This window comes from Cylas formicarius, unplaced genomic scaffold, assembly GCF_029955315.1.
Source record: "Cylas formicarius isolate icCylForm1 unplaced genomic scaffold, icCylForm1.1 PGA_scaffold_3__17_contigs__length_32017465, whole genome shotgun sequence".
NCBI classification, from domain to species: domain Eukaryota; kingdom Metazoa; phylum Arthropoda; class Insecta; order Coleoptera; family Brentidae; genus Cylas; species Cylas formicarius.
In genome coordinates, this window is record NW_026844326.1 from 19843631 (window position 1) to 19866283 (window position 22653).

General features: G+C 46.3%; 3 protein-coding genes across 4 annotated transcripts; 2 read left to right on the forward strand and 1 right to left on the reverse strand.

Moving 5' to 3' along the window:
* The first annotated feature begins 274 nt into the window (after positions 1–274).
* LOC132699321 (uncharacterized) lies at positions 275–2159 on the forward strand. Its single transcript, XM_060665965.1, has 3 exons — positions 275–522; positions 722–1023; positions 1229–2159. Exons 1-3 carry the CDS (start codon positions 395–397, stop codon positions 2011–2013), a joined length of 1215 nt encoding a protein of 404 aa, XP_060521948.1. The 5' UTR covers positions 275–394; the 3' UTR covers positions 2014–2159.
* A 2064-nt stretch (positions 2160–4223) lies between these two features.
* On the forward strand, positions 4224–13178 carry LOC132699319 (zinc finger protein 271-like). Of its 2 annotated transcripts, none has more exons than XM_060665963.1 (8): positions 4224–4372; positions 6458–6649; positions 6718–6921; positions 6977–7538; positions 8220–8988; positions 9491–9978; positions 10039–10257; positions 12280–13178. In XM_060665963.1, exons 3-8 carry the CDS (start codon positions 6724–6726, stop codon positions 12726–12728), a joined length of 2685 nt encoding a protein of 894 aa, XP_060521946.1. In that variant the 5' UTR covers positions 4224–4372; positions 6458–6649; positions 6718–6723; the 3' UTR covers positions 12729–13178. The 2 variants fall into 2 exon arrangements, with proteins under 2 accessions (XP_060521946.1, XP_060521945.1); XM_060665962.1 differs by lacking the exon at positions 4224–4372 and adding an exon at positions 4866–5681.
* Positions 13179–13315: 137 nt separating this feature from the next.
* Positions 13316–22118, reverse strand: LOC132699318 (intraflagellar transport protein 140 homolog). Its single transcript, XM_060665960.1, has 10 exons — positions 21407–22118; positions 21131–21358; positions 20540–21074; positions 18393–18962; positions 17714–18331; positions 17173–17657; positions 16831–17117; positions 15374–16373; positions 13974–14172; positions 13316–13916 (listed from the first exon to the last, which is right to left on the reverse strand). The coding sequence occupies exons 1-10, from the start codon at positions 21551–21553 to the stop codon at positions 13591–13593; spliced, it is 4395 nt and encodes a 1464-aa protein (XP_060521943.1). The 5' UTR covers positions 21554–22118; the 3' UTR covers positions 13316–13590.
* Between the last annotated feature and the right edge of the window lie 535 nt (positions 22119–22653).

Here is a 22653-nt window from a genome sequence, read left to right on the forward strand (position 1 = left end):
AACAAAAACTAACCAACTTTGTGGGTTAATTCATGAGGAAATTGTCAATGTAAAACTAGTGTAAGACGCAGCCGGCTTTGTTTTTTTTTTGGACTCCCAGCGACAACAACGATTAATTATTCATAAGTGTGTGTGTGTGTGTGTGTGTGCATAATGACCGATTTTCAGAAAAATTTGTTATACAAGCGCGCTGTATAACGACACGCTGGGAATCGTCCTTGCAGAGAACGTAGTTCGCTTTCATCACGTTCCCTTTTTTTTAAACTTGGTCGTAATAATAAGAGTATAAAGGCAACACGGGGCATATTTATCGGTTAGTATTCTTGTTGGCGCGCGATAATGCTGGGCCGGCTACGCGAGATTACAAACGAAATTGCATCCAGACGGTCCCGCGATGACAAATAAAGTCGAAAATTTAGATGAGCTGATCATTCGCTATTTAGACCTCGGCGAAAAGATCGTCAGCCACGAAGCCGCTCCGTTGACGAAACCCGGTGAAAATTTCGGCTCGGAAATATTAAGGCGAGTGGAGAGAGAGATTTTAATTTTTTTCATTCCAACTTTAAACCGCATTCCACAACGTTTCAGAAATAAAATCGGGTGTCCTTTTTTTTCCTCAAAAAATTGCGTAAAAACAGTTTAGAAGCACTATAACGATTCCTAAACTAATCATCCTAAACATCAAAAGTTCGTGTGCCTATTTCACGCACGCCATTTGCAGCGTGGACTTTACGGTGGAGAACCCAACGGACGGCTCGCGCAGGATCCTAAGCACGGTTATAAAGCTGGTACCGGACGGCGAATACGCTAGGCAAATGTTCAACACTCCGGTCACGTTTAGGAACGAGGTCGGTTTCTACGACATCGTCGTCAAAAAACTGCATGCCTACCTTCTGGAAAAGGGCGTCGAGGATGGCGCAAACTTCGCTGTCAAAAGTTACGGTAGTCGTTTAAGCCTCGACCCGGATAGCCGAAACGTCGACGACGACGCCGTTTTAGTGCTCGAGAATGCTAAAAAACTAGGTAAACTTACTTCGCTTCGCGGATCACAGAGAATCACGGACGAGTAAACTGTCGCCTTGTCCCGTATAATTCGCGATATTTTTGTAATACGCTTCGAAATCGTGAAATGACGTCCAGCGTTAAAAACTATCGGTGTTACGATTACTCGATCTGTTCGAATACCAAAACGATGCGTTAATTGGTACAGTCGGCGTTCGTTTAACAGGGTACGTCACTGTGAACAAACTGGCGGGTTTCGACTTCGACGGTGCCAAATTGATCCTCGCGACGCTGGCCAAGTTCCACGCGGCGACGCTAGCCTTCAAACTGGATGAGCCGAAATCGTTCGACGACGCGGTCAGACCGTACCTGTGGGACTTCCAAGAGGACCCGCGGTACGAGGTGGCTGTGGCCCGTCAACTGACCAAATTTTTGACGGAACAGAATTATCCGGACGGCGTGGTCCGACGCGCTGCCGACTTGATGCGGAAACGCAGCGACCCGTCTTCGCCCGAACCGTGGTCTGCGGTTATTCATTACGATTGCTGGGTCAATAATTTTTTGGTGAAATACGCGGCAGACGGCAGACCCGAACACGCAGTCCTCGTCGATTTTCAACTGATCGGTTACAAGTCGCCCGCCCGCGACGTCGTTTTTTTTGTTTTCACTAGCGTCGCAAGTGACGTTTTGACGCGAAACGTCGTCGATAGTTTGTTCGCTCATTACCACGAATGTCTCGTCGATCGACTGGAACTGTTGGGTATCGATACGTCGAAGTTCTCTTTCGAAGATTTTAGAGAGGAATTGAAACGGGCAGCCTTGGACAGCGAATTTTACCACATCGCGCTGATGCTGCCCCCCATTTTGGAAAAGGACTTCGTCGATCTGAGTTACATCGAGGAACGCGGCGGCGCGGACGACGCGCGATGCCTCTGGAACGACGCGCACAAGCGAAGATTGCGATTCGTCGTGGACGAGTTTCGGAGTCGCGGCTGGTTCGATGAAAACTGACCAAGTTCTGTTAACTGCGGTTCGCGTAAAGAAATTGCTTGTTTTCACACAAAGTCAGCCTTTTATTTCGTACCCTGATCACGGTTATACCCATAGAGGTATTAGAGAATATACGGTCGGCTAATACGATAAAACCACATAGTTACTGGGGATATAGGGGCCATACTTATGCCGGTAGAACAAGAACATGAAGTAAGTAAATTGCTTGGTTTCACACAAAGTCAGCCTTTTATTTCGTACCCTGATCACGGTTATACCCATAGAGGTATTAGAGAATATATGGTCGGCTAATACGGTAAAACCACATAGTTACTGGGGATATAGGGGCCATACCTATGCCGGTAGAACAAGAACCTGAAGTAACCATGAATTTTTAAAATAGATAAAAACTAATAGTTCACATTTTCACGAAATTATAAATTTTTTCATGACAATTGTTTCGACAACACCGTGTCTTCATCAAATGTGACATTTAATAAAGACACGGTGTTGTCGAAACAATTGTCATGTAAAAATATATAATTTAGTGAAAATCTGCACTTTTAGTTCTTATTTATTTTGATAAATAAATTTTAAAAAAGTAAAAAAGTAAAAGCTGCCTCAGTTCAACCACGATTTTTTTTGAGAAAGTCCATGCAGCATGCGCATACGCGAGATTTAAAATCACAGATCGTCAATAAGTTTGGACGCGGCATTTTTACAGCAGTATTTTCGCAAAATACGCCGTTAAATGTTCTCGGAAAACGAGTTAAGTGTGAGGAAATCACTGTTTCGAACGAATATGGCGCAAAATACAGGTTAGTGTGTGAAATGAGGCATGCGCGGAAAATCACTAATGCCAAAAGACTAAAAAACTAGGCATAATAATCTGAGTTAGAAAGTTACACATTTCGTATGGGACTATTGTAAGCGACGAAAAAAAAAAGCTATGAAATCTGTCCAGACGAATCCGGAACTTTGGGGTTCCGATTTAGAGTACAGTTTAGAAAGTGGGTGAAATGTAGAGGCGTGCGCTTTCTCTACGAAAATATCAATGCTTCCTCCTAAGCATGAATTATACATATAGAAGGTGTCCCAGATTCTTTTCTCTACAAAGGGATTTTTGCTAATTATACTTTACAAATAGTGGGTCATTCGCCCATTACCGACATCCGTCCAGTAATTTTTCCTTTTGGTTACAGACTAACGCGCAAAAAATAAATATAACCAACATTTGTTCTTTGACAGATACCCAAAAAAACTGCTTCGACCGCGAACCATCCGGCCTCCAACAGGAAAAACAGCGGGTCCTGGAATATCTAAACACTTTAAAACTTTCACCAAACACTTCCGAAAAGTAACACGAAAAAAGACCGATTTCAAGCTTTTTGGGACGAAAACGAGAGCTGGCGGAGGTTAAACCGATATATGCAATGACTCCACCTCAGAATCTACAGCAAAGGTTAAATGGGGAAAGTTTTAAAAGAAACTTAGTGGCTTTGATAACCGGCTTTAGATTTACCTTCGGTCAATTGGTTTGAGAAATATCGGAGAAAAACCGAAAATGGCGAATTTCATTTTTCGCAAGAAAATCCAAAACGGTTAAATAGACAGCTGTTAAAATGTGACATTGTTCAGCTTTTTTTAATACGAATAAGATAGCGGATAACATGTCTCAAACGTATTTTCTTACTTCCTGACTTAACTTTCATTTTTATTATGATCGCCACATTAGATTTTTCGATGTTTGGAAAGAGCGTAAAATTTTAAGTTCAGTCATGTCTCAAAAGTGCAAAAAAGATTGTATCACCCTCCATAAAGTTAAGTCTTAATTATTAGGCTAAGTTTGCTCTAAAACTTTGCCCATTTAACCGTTGCTGTAGGTATAATACGTTATTAGAGGATCGAATCTGGAACACATTGTATTACATTATATTTTCTATAGCTATTGGTAAAAAACTGATGCTTCCAGACTGCTATGACATTAATGCATGTCTCCAAATTTCATACACTAACCCTCTTTTTAAACAGGCATCTTAAACCACTTAATTCGTTTTTATTTTAAAAATCTTGCCACCACTTTGGTCGGTTGACCGCGGCAAATTGCCTATCAGAACGAGGAGAAGGGAGATCCAGACGTAGAACTAACCTCACATATCTCTGGTGAGTTCGTGCGAATTCGGTCTTGTCTAGCCCGTCTCTCATTTTCTAGTCCGTGGTTTTTTTTCCAGATGTCAATATACGATTGTGTCCGAGATATTTGTAGAGCTCGCGAGTGTCGTAATTTGTGGTGCCTTGCCGCTTTCGGGGTCGACCAAATGCCAAATAGTAACCCTCCCAAGAAAACGGAAAGACGGCGCCCCTGTCCGCCAGACAACCGGTAAGTTAACCTATAAATTTGAGTGTAGGCCAGGAATTATTATAAACCTGTGCTAACGTGGACTGGAGATGTAGTTTTTTCCCGGGGACTGGTCGCCCGGGACCGCCCCAGCGCCAAATCGAATGAGTAATACCGTTGCATTACCGCATACCCGCGTATGCGTGCGTTACCTCGGTTACGCACATCGCTTATGCCTATTTCGTGAAGATGCAGCGACAACTGCCTAGTTTTATGGAGAATCGCTGATTTACACGTTATATTTTCTATTTCAGCTTATTAGTTCACGCTTGGATGGCAAGCCTTCGGTTTTTATAATTAAATTCTTGAAGTACGACATTTGTAGTTTTATTGGCGCCGATGTAACAATTTCCGCGTGTACTTTAAGTTACGGTAGTCGATTAAATATAAGTTTTAAATAGAATGCTAAAGGCCATAGACAATAGTTACGTTATTTGGGGGGTGGGGGACTGAAAAACCAACAGCGCCACTGCGGAGCTATCGGGGACGAAAACGACTTGACATGATGCTGAATAGGCCTTGATTTTAGTGAAAAACATGCAATAATCGAAGCGCAAAACAAAGATCGGTGAACGCGAGTATTTTTTAAATGTCGCGTTCAAACTATTCTCTGCGTACCGTCGTCATTGCCGTATGCGCGGCCTGCGTTACCGACCGCGGCGGACAGGCGGAGCTTAGGAAAAAACATGGACGTTCTGAGCCGCGTTTAAAACAGTTTAAAATCCGTTTATTCGCTAGGGTTAACTGCAGTGTACCGCGTAGAAATTCACCGTCGTTTTTTTCTGCCGATCGTTCTGTGGCAACGCAAAATCTGCCGCCTCCAGTCGCCCATTTGTTTTTGTTTTCCCCGATGACGCATCGTCCGCGGCTCAGAATCGGCCATGTTGTTTCGCGTCTGTTTATAGTTTGCGGCGCCCCTCGCCCGCTGCTCCCTTTATCGAAATTTTCGGTTTGACGAGGAAATTGCGCGACCGATAAAGTGCGGGGAACGTTCGTGAGGAATCTGGGTACTGGTTTGCGCTAAACGTGGCGGTCCGGCGACTGAACGCCATCCCGTAAAATGGACGGAATCGCGTCCGACAAGTTTGTAATGGCTACCTCTCTCGCGTCCCCGCGTCGCAGCGGGCCGTGACAGGAGGAGAGAGCCGATATGTTTTCGCGTGACGGATTTAAAAGAGGCCGGCGCGATTTACGCGGAAAAGCGAATTTTCCGCGGGGAATTTAGTGAAGTGCAACGATGAATAACGAGACTCAAGGTGTTTTGCAGGGCGGTCACGGCTCGAACGGCGAGGTAAGTGCGCCATGACGAGTTTCCACGGGAGATGAACGGCCGCACGTTGTTCTCCTTTACGTCAGTTCGTTTGTTTTGGTGTTTGTTGCGTCAAATAAAAGCTATAACCAAACTTGTGATTGTTTTTATTTTCGCGTGATGGTTTTTGGCGTCGCAGGTGCAACGATTTACGTGAAAAATTTGAACGCGTTATTTAACTTGACGGGGAGAAATTTATTTATGCCAGGCGCGGGCGATTAATTAAGTTCGCAATGCATTTGGAGAAAAAACCGTCGCGGCCGGTCGAGTTCCGTGCCAAAATTTCGCCGAGATTTTGAACTCTGTTCGTGGATAATGTGAGCGATTTTTGAAAAGTTCGGGGGTGGTCATATAGGTCTATTACGTCAATAATGCTTCAAAAAGACTAATGGATGCGATAACATATCTTACCTTAGGACTAAAATGGACTAAAGAAAATCATCTTGTTAATAGTGCTGTTAATAAAGTACAAGAGAAAGCTGCATCGAAGTAGTCTTTAATCAGTGTAATTTAAAACAAAGGATTTTGCTGTTGACTATTCTACGTAAGGTTTAACTTTTAATATAATATCTGTAATTAATCTTAATTTTATTTTTTTCAACTGTTTTTATGACGTAAAATGGAAAATGCCATAATCCGCATGCCACATTTTTTTTCAAAAATCTTTTATGGTACGCGAGACTGTGGGCCAGTGTACAATTTCGGAATATTCGGGAACTGCACGTCCAGGATTTTACGCGATGTTGTACCCGTTTTAGGGTAGCTCGCAAAGACCTCCCCCAACGACGTCGGTACCGACAGATCTGAGGGTCAACACGACCGCTTTAAATGCCGTCGCCCTCAGTAGCGTCGCGAAATATTGGGTGTTGACGAACCTGTTGCCTGGACCAATACCCCAGGTATCGGTCTACGGATTGTCCGGCAGGGAAGGGCAAGGCAAGCTCACGCAGGTACGGTACCACCTAGCTTCGCTCGTGTTTAACTCTGACGTGCAAGGTGAGTTAAATGTTGGTTGCAGGATGCGATGCTCAGTCAGCATGCGGCCGGGTTGCTTCAGGCTGATCAGTTACTCCTGCAGCAGCATCCCCAAATCCCGGTCAGCATTTCTCAGGGAAATGTAGGAATACCGAGCGGGCCGATTCATCTCGACAACGGGCACCCGTTGGCCCAGCAGCAACAGTCGCAGCAGTCCGATCCTGGCCATATGGGTCGTGAATTGAGGGTAAATCCAATTCCGAATCGGCCTTTGCTTAGGGAAAACTCGACTCCGTTTTCAGATGGCTCACTCGCAGAATCATGGCCAACAGAATCTTGTCCAGGTGCAAGTACAGGGAAACATGGTCTCCGTCATAGACGAGAACAAGGAACATCCGAAGGACATGATTCAGTCTCACCTGCAGGCCGCGCATATGCAACTTAACGAGTCACAACTCACCCAACAAGCGCTTACGGTGCAGCAGCTGCAACAGCTTCAGGTCCAACAGGTTCTGGACGGCAGTTCAGTTCGAATGGATTCATCGGTCGAGGGCAACCCGACCCAGCACGGGGCGCAGCAGGGCACGATCAACGACGGTATTGACATGGTAAAGGACGAGAAATCAATGCAGAACTGTAAGTTCGTCTCGCCCGCGCAGCTCGGTCTCCAGGAGCTCAAAGGAAATCTGATGGACGTTCGTACCGCGGACGGTACCCTGGTGAAGATCCAGACGAATATACAGGAACAGGAACTCGCAAAAACACTCGGTGTGGAGATGGTGCAAAACATGTATAAGGTTAACGTCGACGACCTCAACCAGTTACTCGCATATCACGAGATTTTTGGCAAGCTCCAGGGCCAGGGTGAGTTGGGTTGCATTTTTCATAGCGTGATTCAAACCATCATAGTCAGTTTAGGTTGAATGTTCATTAGCTTTGTTTGGCTCTGAAATGGTAGTGTGTATTGGAACTACTTAGGGAAATAGTTGTTTTAAAAGTTGATTCAACAACCTGAATTGTTTTTTTTACCTTTATGGGATTAATTTCGCTTTAAAGCGGTATGGTGTATCTGAAATACTACAAGAAATTTTAAAGCTAGTGTTGTGTAGTAGACAAAAAACTGACTCTGCTTTTTACAAGTAAACTTGTTTTTTCTGTTTCATTTCCAAAAACAGGATTTTAAAAATCCATGTGTTTGCCCCGTTTATTATTTTTGTGTTTGGTTTTTGATGTTACTGTTATATAGCTTAAAAAAGTTGTTTTTCTGTCGGCTTTTAGGTTCATTCGGTTTGTTTCGCTTTAAAGTGGAACCCCATATTGGAACCACTCAGGGCCACTCGACCCCTTGAACTATTTTTTCGATGTTTTTCGTTTTCGTTGTTTTTTTTTTAAGCGAATTATTTTTGGTCCGCATTTTAGTTATTTTTTTCGTCAGCTTTTAAGTTCCGAGGGTTTATTTCGCTTGAAAATTGTACGGCATGTGTAACCATAATTTGCTCGTCTGCCGCGTTGATTCCGGCGGTGCATTCGAACTACTACTTTCAGGCGATGTGCCGGTTCCCACGTCGCAGAACGGTGCCGCGGGTGGTATTGGCGGCGTCGCTTCCACGACGAACCAAGCATCCGGCGCGATCGTTGCAAAGGACGAGCAGGAGGCGTCGACGAGCGGTGGGGGCGGCCAAACCCCCGAGACGAACTCCGCGTCGGTCATCACCGGCAACCATTCCTGTGATATATGCGGCAAGATATTCCAGTTCCGGTACCAGCTGATCGTGCACCGACGTTACCACACCCAACGCAAACCCTTCACGTGCCAAGTGTGCGGCAAAGCGTTTTCGAACAATCAGGAACTTGCGCGACACGGCAAATGTCACCTGGGCGGCAGCATGTTCACGTGCACCGTGTGTTTCCACGTGTTCGCGAACGCGGCGTCGCTCGAGCGTCATATGAAACGTCACGCCATAGACAAACCGTATCACTGTAATACGTGCAGCAAGACGTTCGCGCGCAAGGAGCATCTCGACAACCACATCAGGCACCACACGGGCGAGACGCCATACCGATGTCAGTTTTGCGCGAAAACGTTCACGCGCAAGGAACACATGGTCAATCACGTGCGTAAACACACTGGCGAGACGCCGCACCGCTGCGAGATCTGCAAGAAGTCGTTCACGCGGAAGGAGCACTTCATGAACCACGTGATGTGGCACACGGGCGAGACGCCGCACTGCTGTACGATATGCGGCAAGAAGTACACGCGCAAGGAGCATCTGTCCAATCATATGCGCAGTCACACCAACGACACGCCCTTCAGGTAGGCGTTCCCGCGACGTTTATAGGTCGCGGGGGTGGGCGGTACCCGCCGCTTTGAACGGGTAGGAGTACCGCTCGACGCCGTTACCGGGCGAGGGGGCGTTTTTTTAAGAGAGTTTCGAAATAAAATTTAACAAAAAAACCAAAAGGGCTTGTCGCGGATAATATAATTTAGGTATTACCGAAGGTCGATTGAACCACTTGCGAATGTGAACCACGAAGATTTGTGGTTTAGCGTCGGAGAACGAGCCGACAAGCGAGCACATGCGCAGGTAGGCGTTTTCAGGTGACGGCCGGCCCGGAAGTGGCCGGAACGTTTGAACTACCGCTGCCCGATTTCACCAGCAGGCGGGGCGGGATTCGGTGGTGTAATCACGATATAATTTTATGTTCCCGGGACATTGAAACTGTTGTCGCGTCGCGGTATTACTCATTCGATATACGAGTCTCGCTCGAAAAATGTGGCGAACATTTGAACTACCGCGGTCCTCTCCACATTCCAGGTGCGAGATTTGCGGCAAGTCGTTCACGCGCAAGGAGCACTTCACCAACCACATCATGTGGCACACGGGCGAGACGCCGCACCGCTGCGATTTCTGCTCGAAGACGTTCACCCGCAAGGAGCACCTGTTGAACCACGTGAGGCAGCACACGGGAGAATCGCCGCACCGCTGCGCGTTCTGCGCGAAATCGTTCACGCGCAAGGAACACTTGACCAATCATGTGCGTCAGCACACTGGCGAGACGCCGTTTAAGTGTACCTACTGTCCGAAGGCGTTCACCCGAAAAGATCACCTGGTGAACCATGTGCGGCAACACACGGGCGAGTCGCCGCACAAGTGCACCTTTTGCACCAAGTCGTTTACGCGCAAGGAGCACCTCAACAACCACATCAGGCAGCACACGGGCGAGTCGCCGCACCGTTGCCACTACTGCTCCAAGTCGTTCACCAGGAAGGAGCACCTGACGAACCACGTGCGGATACATACCGGTAATTAAACGCGCGGGACGTTCGAACTACCGCAACGTTAACCCTTCGCGTCTCGTACAGGCGAGTCGCCGCATCGTTGCGAGTTTTGCCAGAAGACTTTCACGAGGAAGGAGCACCTGACGAACCATCTGAGGCAACACACCGGCGAGACGCCGCACTGCTGCAACGTCTGCTCCAAACCCTTCACGCGGAAGGAGCACCTGCTCATTCACATGCGATCTCATACCGGCGAGCGACCCTTTACCTGTAACGAGTGCGGCAAGTCCTTCCCCCTCAAAGGTAAGGGACGATTGGATTTATTAGTGGATGGAGTCGGTTGCGGAAGGGGAATGCTTCGACGTTCGCGAAAGCTCGCGCTACAACTCGCAATATCTTCAAGTGTCGCAGTTCATTTTGATCTGCTCGCGCTAGACGCTGTTATTCTAATAAAACGTGGGAAGCGTTTGACCTATTCCACCGGGATGTGTTTTTATATATTTTATTTACTAATATATGACGCATACAACAAGAAATGCACGTCAAAACCCAGAGAATGGTGGTAAACTATTTGATTGTTTTACGTTTTTCCGTCATTCCTATTGTAATCAAGATATTTAATCATGAATTTATGGTGATTACAAACCATATCGCCCATCCTCAAAGAGACCTACCTGGTTTCACTAAACTATAAGGATTCAATTAAACTCTGAAGTCGCGCCTCAAAAATTATTATTTCTAAAATGTTACACGTGTTTCGCCCACAGGGGCCTCGTCAGACCTATAAAAGCTTCTTCTTCTTCTACTTCTTGGAGATCTGTCGATCTGTTACTTCTGAAGCTGCCTCTGCATCTTTTCCTGTGATGTAGATTGCCAACTATCTTTCCACCTTTTAAGTGGTCTCCCAAGAGGTCTTGGGCCGGGCGGGTTGTTTTCCAGGACTATTCTCCGAAGTCTGTTCTCGTCCATCTGTCTTATATGGTTGTATCACTGCCTCTTACGTTGTCTTCCCCATCTCACAATATCTTGTATCCCGCACTGCTCTCTGACATCTGTGTTTCTTACTCTGTCTGTTCTTGTGCTACCCCTTAGCATTTGTTTCGTCTGGTTGGTGTCTTCGCGGACTTCCGTGCCGTACGTCATGATGAGTCTGATACAAGTCTTGTAGATTCTAATTTTGCTATCCTTGCGCATGTACGCATTGGGCCAGACTATATCTCGTAGGCATCCTGATAGTGGGGATGCTTTGTTAATCTGGCTCCTTATGTCTTTAACTGGGTCGTGGGTGCTTGATATATCTATGCCCAGATATCTGAATTGCATCACTTGTTCTATGGGTTTGTCCTCCACCACCAGCTTACATCTGAGCGGATCCTTCGCGATTGAGATACATTTGGTCTTGCTGATAGAAATGTTCATATTAAGTTGGCGGCTTTCTAGGAAGAACTGGAATGGTTGCCTTTGAAGGTCGTTTCCTGATTCTGCGATGATCCCTATAAAAGCAATTTTTTTAAATAATAACATAATTTACATAAATTAAAAATACGCACAAAGACGTCAATTGAAACGGATTCGATCTAATTTTAATTTTTTTCTGAGTACGTTTGAGTTGACGTCTTTGTATGTGCGTATGCTTAATTTATGTAAGTTATTTTATTATTTCAAAAATTGCTTTTATATGTCTGATGATGCCCGTGTGGGCGAAACACTTGTAACATTGTAGAAGTAATAATTTTTGAGACATTGGCTTTGAAGTTATTTGAATCCTTATAGTATTATTAATTATGATTAACTAATTGCCTTTGGTTAGTTTTGATTAGTTTTTCTTGCAACCACCTACAAAACTTATGGATTTCGCCTGCGTCTGTTTTTGCTGAGTCGAACTTGCTGATGTTTCGCCAATCATCCTGTTGGCTGCTCAATCTCAAAAAGTACTCCATTTTCCGCTTCAATAAATTGTGTCAGTTAGACATCGCTTTAATCGATCCTATAGGAAAGAACCGTTTCATTTCTCTTTAGTAAGATCTGTGCAGCAATAAAGAATTATCAAATTTGAGCCATAACTGTTCTAAGTATTTCTGAATAAGAAATCATTTTTAAAAAAATTCTAATAGTACTTAGCAATAGTACTCTCTTTTGTTAAATATTCCCAGTTGGCCATGACAACAACAATCAAAACAAGGTTTTAGTACATTTTTTAGATATCTATCCAACAAAAAAAAATCGAAATCAATCCGTAAACAAAGATTTTACAAGGGTGCACACATCTTAAGTGGAAAAAACTGCATGAACTTTTTTACTTATCGAACCCCAACATTGTTGCAGGCAACCTGTTGTTCCACCAGCGATCGCACAACAAGGGGGCACAGGCGGACCGGCCGTTCCGTTGCGACCTGTGCGAGAAGGATTTCATGTGCAAGGGTCACTTGGTGTCTCATCGACGATCGCACAGCGGCGAGAGGCCGCACGTGTGCCCCGACTGCGGCAAAACATTCGTCGAGAAGGGCAACATGCTGCGTCACCAGAAGAAACATGCGTTGGACAGCGGAGGCGGGACTACTGCCACCCAAGCGTCAAGCCTCGCCCAAGCGATGGGCGGAGGCGGCAGCCAGCCGAACGGACTCCCGCAGCAGGGTCAACAAAACACCGGTGCGGGCGTTCAAATACCGGTCAATCAGGCGTCGCAGCAGAGTGCGGGGCATATGATGCATGGGCCCGCCCACCACTCAGTCGTCGTGCCGACCGCGAACGGGAATGTGTTGACAAGCTATTAATCGGATCAGTTTTGGAATCGTGGTCGTTTTTGAGGTCAAATGTGAAAATTTTCCGTAAAGACGTTAAAATTTACAAGTGCTCGTTGCATTATGGCTCGGAGCTCCCGGCAGAAAATGCGCGCGTGGTTAACGTTAGGAACAATTGAACTACTAGGATTTCGGCGCGTCTCCGGGGTCGCGCGCACGCGAGCACTAGAGTAATTTAGAGTGAATTTTTAAATTATTTCAAAAGAGCGGACCAATAATTCCAGGACTGAGCCGGCGAGATCGGGATTTTTTCTTCCGACGAAGTCCATTTTGAGTAGTTCAATTTCGACTGGGTGAGCGCTTGCCGCGGTGCACTGTCGTAGAGAAATCTGAGCAAAGTTTAGAAAAGCCAAGGGGAGCAATTCCATTTATGGATAGAAGTGGGCAGCGGTGGCGTGGAGACCACCGTCCCCGGCCCGACACGCCCTGTAAATAGATAGCGCGTAACAAAACCTGTCGGGAGGCCGCAAACAGTAAAGGAAGAGCCGATTTTTTATTTTCTTTTTTGTAAATATATTTTGTTGGTTGTTGGCTGTCATTTGAACTAGGCTAATTGCTAGGTATGAACGGCCATCGGTTTTTGACGAGACGGGGGCCCCGTCCCCGTGTACATTAAGTATGGTAAAGCAAGCGTGCGCGGCGCTTAAAAAAAAGCTGGTTTGTAAATACGATATTTGCGAGGGCTTCGTGATGTCGTGGCGGTCCCATCGAATTTTAGATTATTTTGTAATACAACAAGCGTATATATATATGAATTGTTTTTCCATTAAAAAAGAGAGAAAAAAACTAGTTGTATTCGAAGCTGCGTGTTATTCGACACTTCCCCCTCCTCTGCTCACTTGTTGACCGTCTCATCCACAACGGCATCCTCTTCGTCGTCCGGCTCTGCCTCCCGCGTGAGCTTCTGCGGCACGAGCGAGCCGACCGGAACCCCGAGGACACGGGCCAACGCTTCGACCGACTCCCTATTGAGGTAGTACGTCAGCGGGGTGCCGTCGGCGCTTAGAAACTGTCTGAGCTCTGCAGTCAGTTGTCGCGCCTCCACCACTGCGCCGGACTCGACGCAGTGGCGTATCATTGCGGCGTAAACGTCGCCCCGTCTGACAGCGACCTCGAGGTCGTCGCCATCGAGCGCCAGTAGCTGCCTGCACTGCGCCATCGCTACAAGCAAAAACGGAAATAAACATAGACGTCGTGCCGTCGAATTGGATGCATTACCAGCAGCACCGTCACCCCTCTCGAACGATTTCCGAGCGTCGACGAACTTTTTGACGACGGTCTGTCGGTGCCGGACGATGTCCGACGCTCGTTGGATCTGAACGGGCTCCTTTGAACCGGATATCTTCTGCAGGCACCGGGACGCCTCCGACAACGCTTCGAGCGCCTTCTCGTAGTTCTGGAACTCGTCGATCTCCACCTGAAATGTGCATACGGCCCGGGAAATTCTGTTGTTCCCTTCTACGTCACACTATCCCTAGCTTTTGGGTTGTTACTAACATAGAAGTATGCGCCGACCTAGTCAGTGGAGTCGGGGGGGCACTTACACACACTCCCCTTTAAGCAAAACTCTGGGATAAAAAAAGAAACACTAAAATTCTCGGCCGGAACTGGAAATTAGGCTATGCAGTGGGCAATAGAACGGTTGATGAGGTTCAGTTAACATTAACAATGTTAACGTTTCTGAAAGGTCGCGCAATAAAATAAACCTGGTGTACCTTTAGAGAGCTGCGATTGGCTAATAATATTCATCTAAACCTAGATCATATCTTAACTGTTGAAATTGAAATTAAAACCACACATTAAAGTATAAAAGAAACAAAATAAGTGTAATGTTTATAGAATTTACGATATAATCATGGACACCGAGTGCATAGTAAGTATAAGAACGATTCGCAAACTGTCTTTTTATTCCCCTAGAGGGTTTTTATCTTTGTTGAATCGGTTGGTCACGCGGGGCTGATGGCTCTGCAAACCTTGCAGACTGAAACTACGGGCTCTCGTAAAGAGAGACAAAAAAAAACGCCTAAAGATAAAAAGATGACTATGAATGAATGACTAGAACTCTAGATCACCTAAGACACAGAGGCGTTTTCTGACCAAAATTCGGAGCCCCAAACTGAGGAAATAGAATAAGATAAGAACTTTGGCCTGGGTGAAAATACTATGACAAATCGAATTTTTAATTGGCAAATTGCAAATACCGCGTCCAAGTTTCCACCTAGATTCGCTCTCCCAACCGCAGGTAATCCGCTAATTAAACTTTTTTTTATAAGTTAGGAAAAAAAAGATAACGCGATAAAATCGTGATTTGAGTTATATTGTGAAATTAAATAAAATTTCATTATTCGTTCCCATGTTTAGTCGTGATATAGAGAATTCGTATAAATAGGTTTGAGATGACGCCTAACTATCCGAAAAGTCTGGTAAGAATGTTTTTAATGACAACGACAAATAAACGAGGTTCCAAATGGGATACTTAGGGCGGTCTTCCAGTAAGTTTGCAAAATCCCCGTACTTCTCCTTTTACTTTAAGAATCCGTCATTATAGATTGCGGTTGGGGTCTTTGATCAATTAAAATTTGCGGTGACCGCGCTCCATTCGGCCACCTCTTGCTTACCTGCGCGCACGACACGTAAAAATTGGCCAACAGATCGAGCGCTTTGCCCTTTGAGTAAAACGCTACGATGTGGCGCAGCACGTCGGGCCGGTTCTGCCAGTCGAGCGTTTGCAGGTAGTTCGCCGCCATAACGTAAATTTCGCGCTGACGCGATACACCCGCGAAAAACACCACCTTCTCGGTGTCGCCCGACTTGAGCAGCGCCTTCATGGCGCTGATCTTGTCGCCCGCCTGTGTAAACTTCTTCGTTGCCAGCCGGTAATCGCCCTGCGACGTCAGCGTCTCGGCGAGGGTGCGCAGCACATCGAGGCGCAGCTCCTCGTCGCAGATGTCCTTGTCCGGCGTCAGCTTTTCCGCGAGATCTTCGGAGAGCCGCACGTTCCTCTCGGAACACAGGCGGATCGCTTCTCGGTACTTTTTCGCCGTCGCGAGGAGGTCGACCGCTCGGTCGTACTGCTCGTCGCCGACAAAGTACCGGACGCACTTATCGACGAGGGCGGGGTCAGACGCGGCGTCTAACCCGGCGGCGATCTCCTGGACCACGTCGTACTGACGAGCATCGAATGCGAGATCCAGGGCGTCATGGAGCCCGCCCCCTCGGTAGTACAGCGCAGCCGCTTTTTCCAGGTCACCGCTATCCTCAAAGTATCGCGCCAGGGCGAGTTTCTCCTCGTTCGGTACCGCCGACGACAACGCCCATAGCTGGTCGGACAGGCCGTGCTCTATACCAAGCCGGACAGCGTTGCAGTACGCCGTCGCCTCCGCAAAGCTGGTCATCGCGTCGGCGACGTTGCCGGCGGCTTCGTGGCGACGCGCCAGGTGGTAGTGGGCGGCTTGGTCGGAAGTTAAGCGCGCGAGATTGGCTGCCTTTCCCTCCTCGCCCAAAAAACACAACACACGCACCTGGGAGTAGACGTCGGCAGCGTCGGCGTACGCTTTGAGCGCGGCATCCATATCGCCACGAGACTCCAAGTACTGACCCCACCATTTGAGAAGGTCTCTTAGGAATAATAATAATAAATATCTTTATTATCCCACATATTTAGAATACAATCAGTGTATTTTGGATTTTGGTACACAATATAGATTCCATTAAAAATATATATAATAAATATATATGACAGCGCACAATACAGTGATAACAAACATTAATAAGTAAAATATTCCTTTAAATTGTAAAAACAGTTTTGTAGGGGAAAAAGTTTTAGTTTGGATTTAAAAATGTTCATATTACTACTGCCTTTTATATGTTATGAGCATGAGCATAGTAGAAATTTACCATACATTTCGTTCATTCTCATTTGCACAGATAATATCGTTTAGATTTGGTTAGTAAAATTCTTACTTTGATAAGACATGTTTACACTATCCCGCGACCTAACCAAATATAATACGATGAGCAGAATATAAGCGCAAAACAAGGAAAAATACCGACGGCGGGGTGAAAGTTCACTCACTTGTCCTTCGTTTTGGCCATGTAACCGCAGAGCTGGTCGGGATGGTCGGCCAGCATTCTTGGCACATCGTAACGATGAGTACCGGCCCGTTCATACCGGGCCGCCGCCCCTTTCAGGTCACCATCGCTCTCGAGCGCCCGCCCCCATGCGTGTTGTGTGTTGCGCAGATTGATGCGGTCCTTGTTCTCAGCCACCGCAAGGGCGGCCTCCATTTTGTTCTGCGCGCGTAGCAGCTGGATCATGAGGTCATAGCGGTTGCACTCTGCGTACAGTCGTTCCGCCTCCTCCTGTCAGAACCGCCCAGTAAGTGCCGATAATTGACCTAATCGGAACTGATTGTACCAGCAGTCCCAGGTGGATGGCCAAAACGGCCACTTTGGCTTCGACGGGAAGGGTGGAGTCCTCGACGGCAAGACGGAGCGCCCTCGCCGCTCTGGCATCGCCCATGTGACCCAAACAGACCGCCGCGACGTCCAAGCGCCGTGTCTTAACGCACATCTTGGCTAGGCTGCGCCACACGCCGTGACTTTGCACCAGCTTGATGGACTTAAAGGCCGCGTCCATGTTGCCCAGGCTTAGGTGAAAGCTAAAGTCGAGTACCGCTCTCTTGGTGGCGTGGTCGCACGACTCTAGACCAACAAAATCGTTAACCACGTCTCGGACCACGCCCCCCTTACGAAGTGTCGCGATATACGGTATCGCGACTCCTAATAACTTGGCATCGGGGTCGAGAGCGCGGACATCATGAATTTTGATCGCATTGTCCGCCGAAACGAACATCGTGACCACTACGTGGTCTTCATCTTTGAGCAGTGTTTTCGATTCCTCTAGAAACACTCACATATATTGGAAACGCAATTTAAGCCACGCGCACATCGCTTACGGCTCCGGATCAGCGGTGCGAACCTCTTCTGCGAACCGCCCGCTGTTCTTAAACGCCTCGCATCGCACACTAGGAGTCTAGCGTCGTCTTCGCTCCAATGCATCGACAGAGGAAGGCGGTTCGCGCACACCTCGTCAAACACGCCGCCAGCTGTCTCTATCACACCCCTTCGAAAATCGTATCGCGTCAACTGATTGTCCTCAATGTCCCACACGTAGAGACGCCCATCGGGCACCAGGTCCGCGGCGGCGAGTGTGATCGCAACCTTGGCGCCAGCGGCGTTCGTCTTCGCTTGGATAACCTCACCAAAATCGTCAACTAGGTCGCCAACGTTTCGTGCGGGCGCGACCGCTTTCGGTTGGCCGTCTCCTAGGTGGTACACCTTCAAGAAACCCTCGGCGGTGAAGATGGTTAGATAGCCGGCGGTCACGTCCATCCCGATGGTGTCGCCTTCCGCGTGGCTAGATGGGATCGACGCCACTACGTGACCTGCCTCCGTGTACAGGGTCACCTTTTGGGTGCCTAGTGCGATCACCGTTTTATCGTGGACAGAGACGCCGTCATTGTCGCAGCGGAAACTCGTTGAAAACTTGACCGAAAAGTCGCATTTATTCTGGCCTGGAATCATTGTGAGGGGGCATGACACCTTACAGTCGGAGAGATAAGGGGGCGTGTTCACCGAAATCGTAGTCACGCAACACGTTCTCCTCGCTTTTCCACACTACGGCATAGATGAGGGCGCGTCTCCCGTCAGATACGACGAGCAAACTGTCGGAGAGTGCTACGTCGCTAACCTGGACGTCAACATCGAGCAGTTGCCCGCCCTTGGTCGTCTCGAGGAGGAGTTGTGTTGCCGTTTTCTGGACCGCCCACATGCGTGCGCCGAACGCGCTGCACACGTTCTGTTCGCGGACCACGTAAACAGTCGTCACGCAATTAACGCCCAGCAAGGGCATGCGCGCCATCACCGAGCCCCACGTTAGCTGCTTGATGGTGCCGCTAATCGAGCACACGTTGGTCAACTCCCACGCGTCTTCGGCGTTCTCGCACTCGACGGTCCGGTTCTTCGTCCAGAAGTAGATGCGACCCACGTTGGTACCAGCGCATACCGTCTGACTCAGTTTACAGTACGCAATGCAGGTGAACATTTCGCTCACGGACACGGCCCTGTCGTCTCCGCTGCCCGACGCCGTCGGCAACACATAGTTATCGTTGGTATCCAGGTCCCATACGCGAACGGTCAGGTCGCCTGACGGCAAATCGTAATCGTTTGAACTACGCAGCGAAAATGTGCGCATCTTTTGACTAATTATTGCACAAACTCTTGAAAAAATTATTGCGAACACCTTTTATCATATTTCAACAATGTTAAGTTTTTTTTTTGGCTTTCTAAAAAAAAGGACCACATTTAACGCCAAAAAAAATTCAAATAAAATTTATGGACATTAATGATAACAAAAAAGTAACCAGACTTTCATTGAACTACATTAGGGTAAGAGGCAATCCTGAGTGCTTTTGTTCATCTGTCAGGAAGATCATAAAAAGTATTTCGGTAATGGACGGACAGACTGTTGAGGTGGGAATTGCTATTTAATATTTACATTAGCGATTTATGCAACTCTAAATTCGGTCGAAAGTGTTGTGGAACCTAAAACAATGGTTTCACTTCAACAGCCTATAAGAATTCACAGACTTAAATAATAGTTCTTACTACGACTTTTAAATTATAGAGCAAACAATAGATAGGAGCATACTTTGACCAAAACTTGAAAATATGCCATAAAACTGTTTGATAAAACAAAAAATTAAGATTCTTGTACTTCACATTAGCTTCCTCGGTACTCGTGTGGGATTGTTGTGTGGAAAAACAACCTTAAATACCCTAAACACCACTCAGAAAGCTTTTGTTAGAGTAATTACTTTCAAATCCAGGCTTTAGCACACCAATGAACTCTTTTTTTCTAGTAACATACTAAAAATTCCAGAGATAAACTATGGATTCTGGAGGGCATTAGTTTGTAAGCAATTTAAAGACTTGGTTGATCTATGTATGATAAACGTACGGTGTACCAGATCACACCTAGAACTATTACTACATTACTAGATCAAGTCGCATTCCAAATTCAAATTATGTTCAAGGAATAAAAAATTTTAACCCACTAAGTGCTCGAACACTAATTCACTAGTTAAAAACAGTAACTTTAACCTATTTAAAATTAAAGAAGAACTAAAAAATACAAGTTTAACTAAAATGCATGATTTCATTAACTTTCATACATTACATCCAATATAATATTAAGCTATTAGATTGCAATGCATTTACTAGTTAGTTTTACTTATGTGATAATTCTGTGATTTACAAAAGCCTGCAAGGACAAATTTCTCTAATGTTTATGTATCCTTATGTGTGCCCACAAGTCTACCAGGCTTTGCTGTACTGAAATATTAATTTACTTGTTACAATAAATAAATAAATCAGATAACGCAACGAATGTGATGTTTTAATGAGGAACGGGACATGTATGCTATCGGTTTACCGATCCTAAGGGCGTTTTTTCCTGCTCTGCTTAATTTGATCTATAGCGTGAGATTTAACTGTATAATGCTTCGTTTGAACTACCGACAATTTCGTGTCGTTCGACGGGCTCGTCAAATTACCGATACTCGCGGCTTATGCCTTTATTACAAAGACACATTTGAACTACTGACTCGTGACCTTTACTAATATTTCAAGGATACATTTGAACAACCCGTTCATAACGATTGATTCTCGCGCCTTCTGTTGTTTTATTTGAACAGTACATTCGAATTATTGCGCCAACGAACCTGTCAGAACGGCCAAGCTCGAGTTGCCAGCCCATGCCACTCCGTGGCCTCCCGTCGACCTCGCTTGCATTCGTCCGCTTAGCTTGACCCTGGCGATTTCGGTCAAATGACCGAGCCGATCAACAGAAAAATGTCCAATTGTTAGACCTTCCATGACGACAATAACTGAATCCTTGGCGGGGTGAAAGATCATGTGGAGCAAACCGAGTCCGTCCGTACTTAGGACTTCCGCGCAAGAGCCACCTGCGTTGATGTAAAAAATGGATCCTGATTGAGAGCCGATAAAAAAAGACCAGTTGTCCGAGGCGTCGCGCGATTTGAACTTTCGTGCAGTTGTTTTAGGACGCCAATCGCTAAACACGTCCAACGCGTGCTCGTCGCCGTCAACTGCCGCCCTAGCGAGGCCCTCCACGTCGAAATCGCTCCTCGCAGTCGGTCGAAACACGAGGTGGGTGACAGCCTCTTTGAGGTCGAGATGAAACACGCTACTCGTCTGACCTTTGGAATCGACTTTCCAACCGACGACCGAGCCAGTCTGTGATGCGTTCAAGAGTCGAGTCGGGAAGTCGAGTTTATGTGGACTTAACTTACCGAATCACATGACACCAACCGGCCCCCTTTTTCGCTGAATCCCAACAGGGTAATTGGGGATTTGTGAGGTCCCGCGACGTCGATAAAGTCCCGATCGTTGCCGTTCCACACCTTGACGTTGCCATTTTCCCAGCCGCTGACCAGGATCGTTTTCTCGGGATGCCATACCAGCGCCGTGACTTGATAGCTCCGGTGGGCCGGGTAGTTGACGTCTTTGAGACTCTCGCCCTGTTATTTTTCGCGTTACACTCGACGGAGCAGCGTACATCGACTCACCAGCTCATCGAAAATAATGACGAATCCGCCACGGTCCGGAGAGAAACTGGCGGCTGCGAGGAGGGAAGCGGTCCCGTGCCAAACGGTGTTTACAGAAATCGAGCCCGATTCAGGAAATCGCACCGGGTTCTCGATGTACAAGCTCATGTTTGGATGTTTGTAAGGTTATCGCATTGTTTTTGTCGACGCACGAACGCTTTTCGTCGCTTAGCAACGATTATGAAAGGTTAATTCTGTCATCTGTGGTCTGAGACGTAGGATCCAAGAAGATCAATTTGCTCCAAACGTATTCATTTTGATCTCTGTTAAATGAATACTGCCCAGGGGATCTTTATTTCAGTTCATACGAACATTTGTATATAGGGTAGTTGCAAATACCATAAGGTGCCGACCCCTCGTCGAAGATTACGTCATATATCAGTAGATGCCTCATATAGAGAATAAAGTAATGCACACGTTTTTTGGTCATATCTTAAAGCCTAAAACGATGCAACAAAATACGTTCACCTCGTGATATGCAAGGGATATTCAACAGGCTTTATTGGTTTACCAGTAGATACGAAATGTTCCTTTTAAAGAGACACATGTTTTCGAAAGAAGCGTTTTGTATCACTTTGCATTTCATTAGGTTTAATAAGATTACGGGAGGCGTAATTGCCAGCAAAAACAACTTTGTCGTTTCTTGTTTTCACAACCAATTAATACCTGGCCGGAATACAATAAACCGTCAAGGTCGAACGTGTTAGCTCGGACATCGCGTCACCACTCATATTTACGATTTTTTTGCTAATTTATCATAATGGCGCCCGCACGTTTAGTTGACACACGTGTCTTATCTTTTGCTGTCGCTTTGCGAATTAAATCCACCTGGAAAATCTCATTTTTAAAATTCTGGGCGACGATTTTTCCTTGGGTAATCCCAAAAGCAATAATAAAACCTCAATGATGCGCACGTACACATCGGCAATCGAATATTTATACGTACTTAAAAACCGGCGCATTTGCAATATTTACACGCCGCGGTTTGATAATGTCGGCCGTATATGTTGATTTATTTTGCGTAATAGCGTAATTGTTTAACGGCAGCCAATTATATTTAATTATATAATTTATGATTATATGTTTTTTCTGCCTTCTCTTTCGACGAGTTGTGATTAACATTACGCCGTGACTAACGTTACGCCTAAGAGGTTTCGTGGTAGCCTCACAGAATAGCGATCGATTTAACAAGGCGCCACCAACCTGTC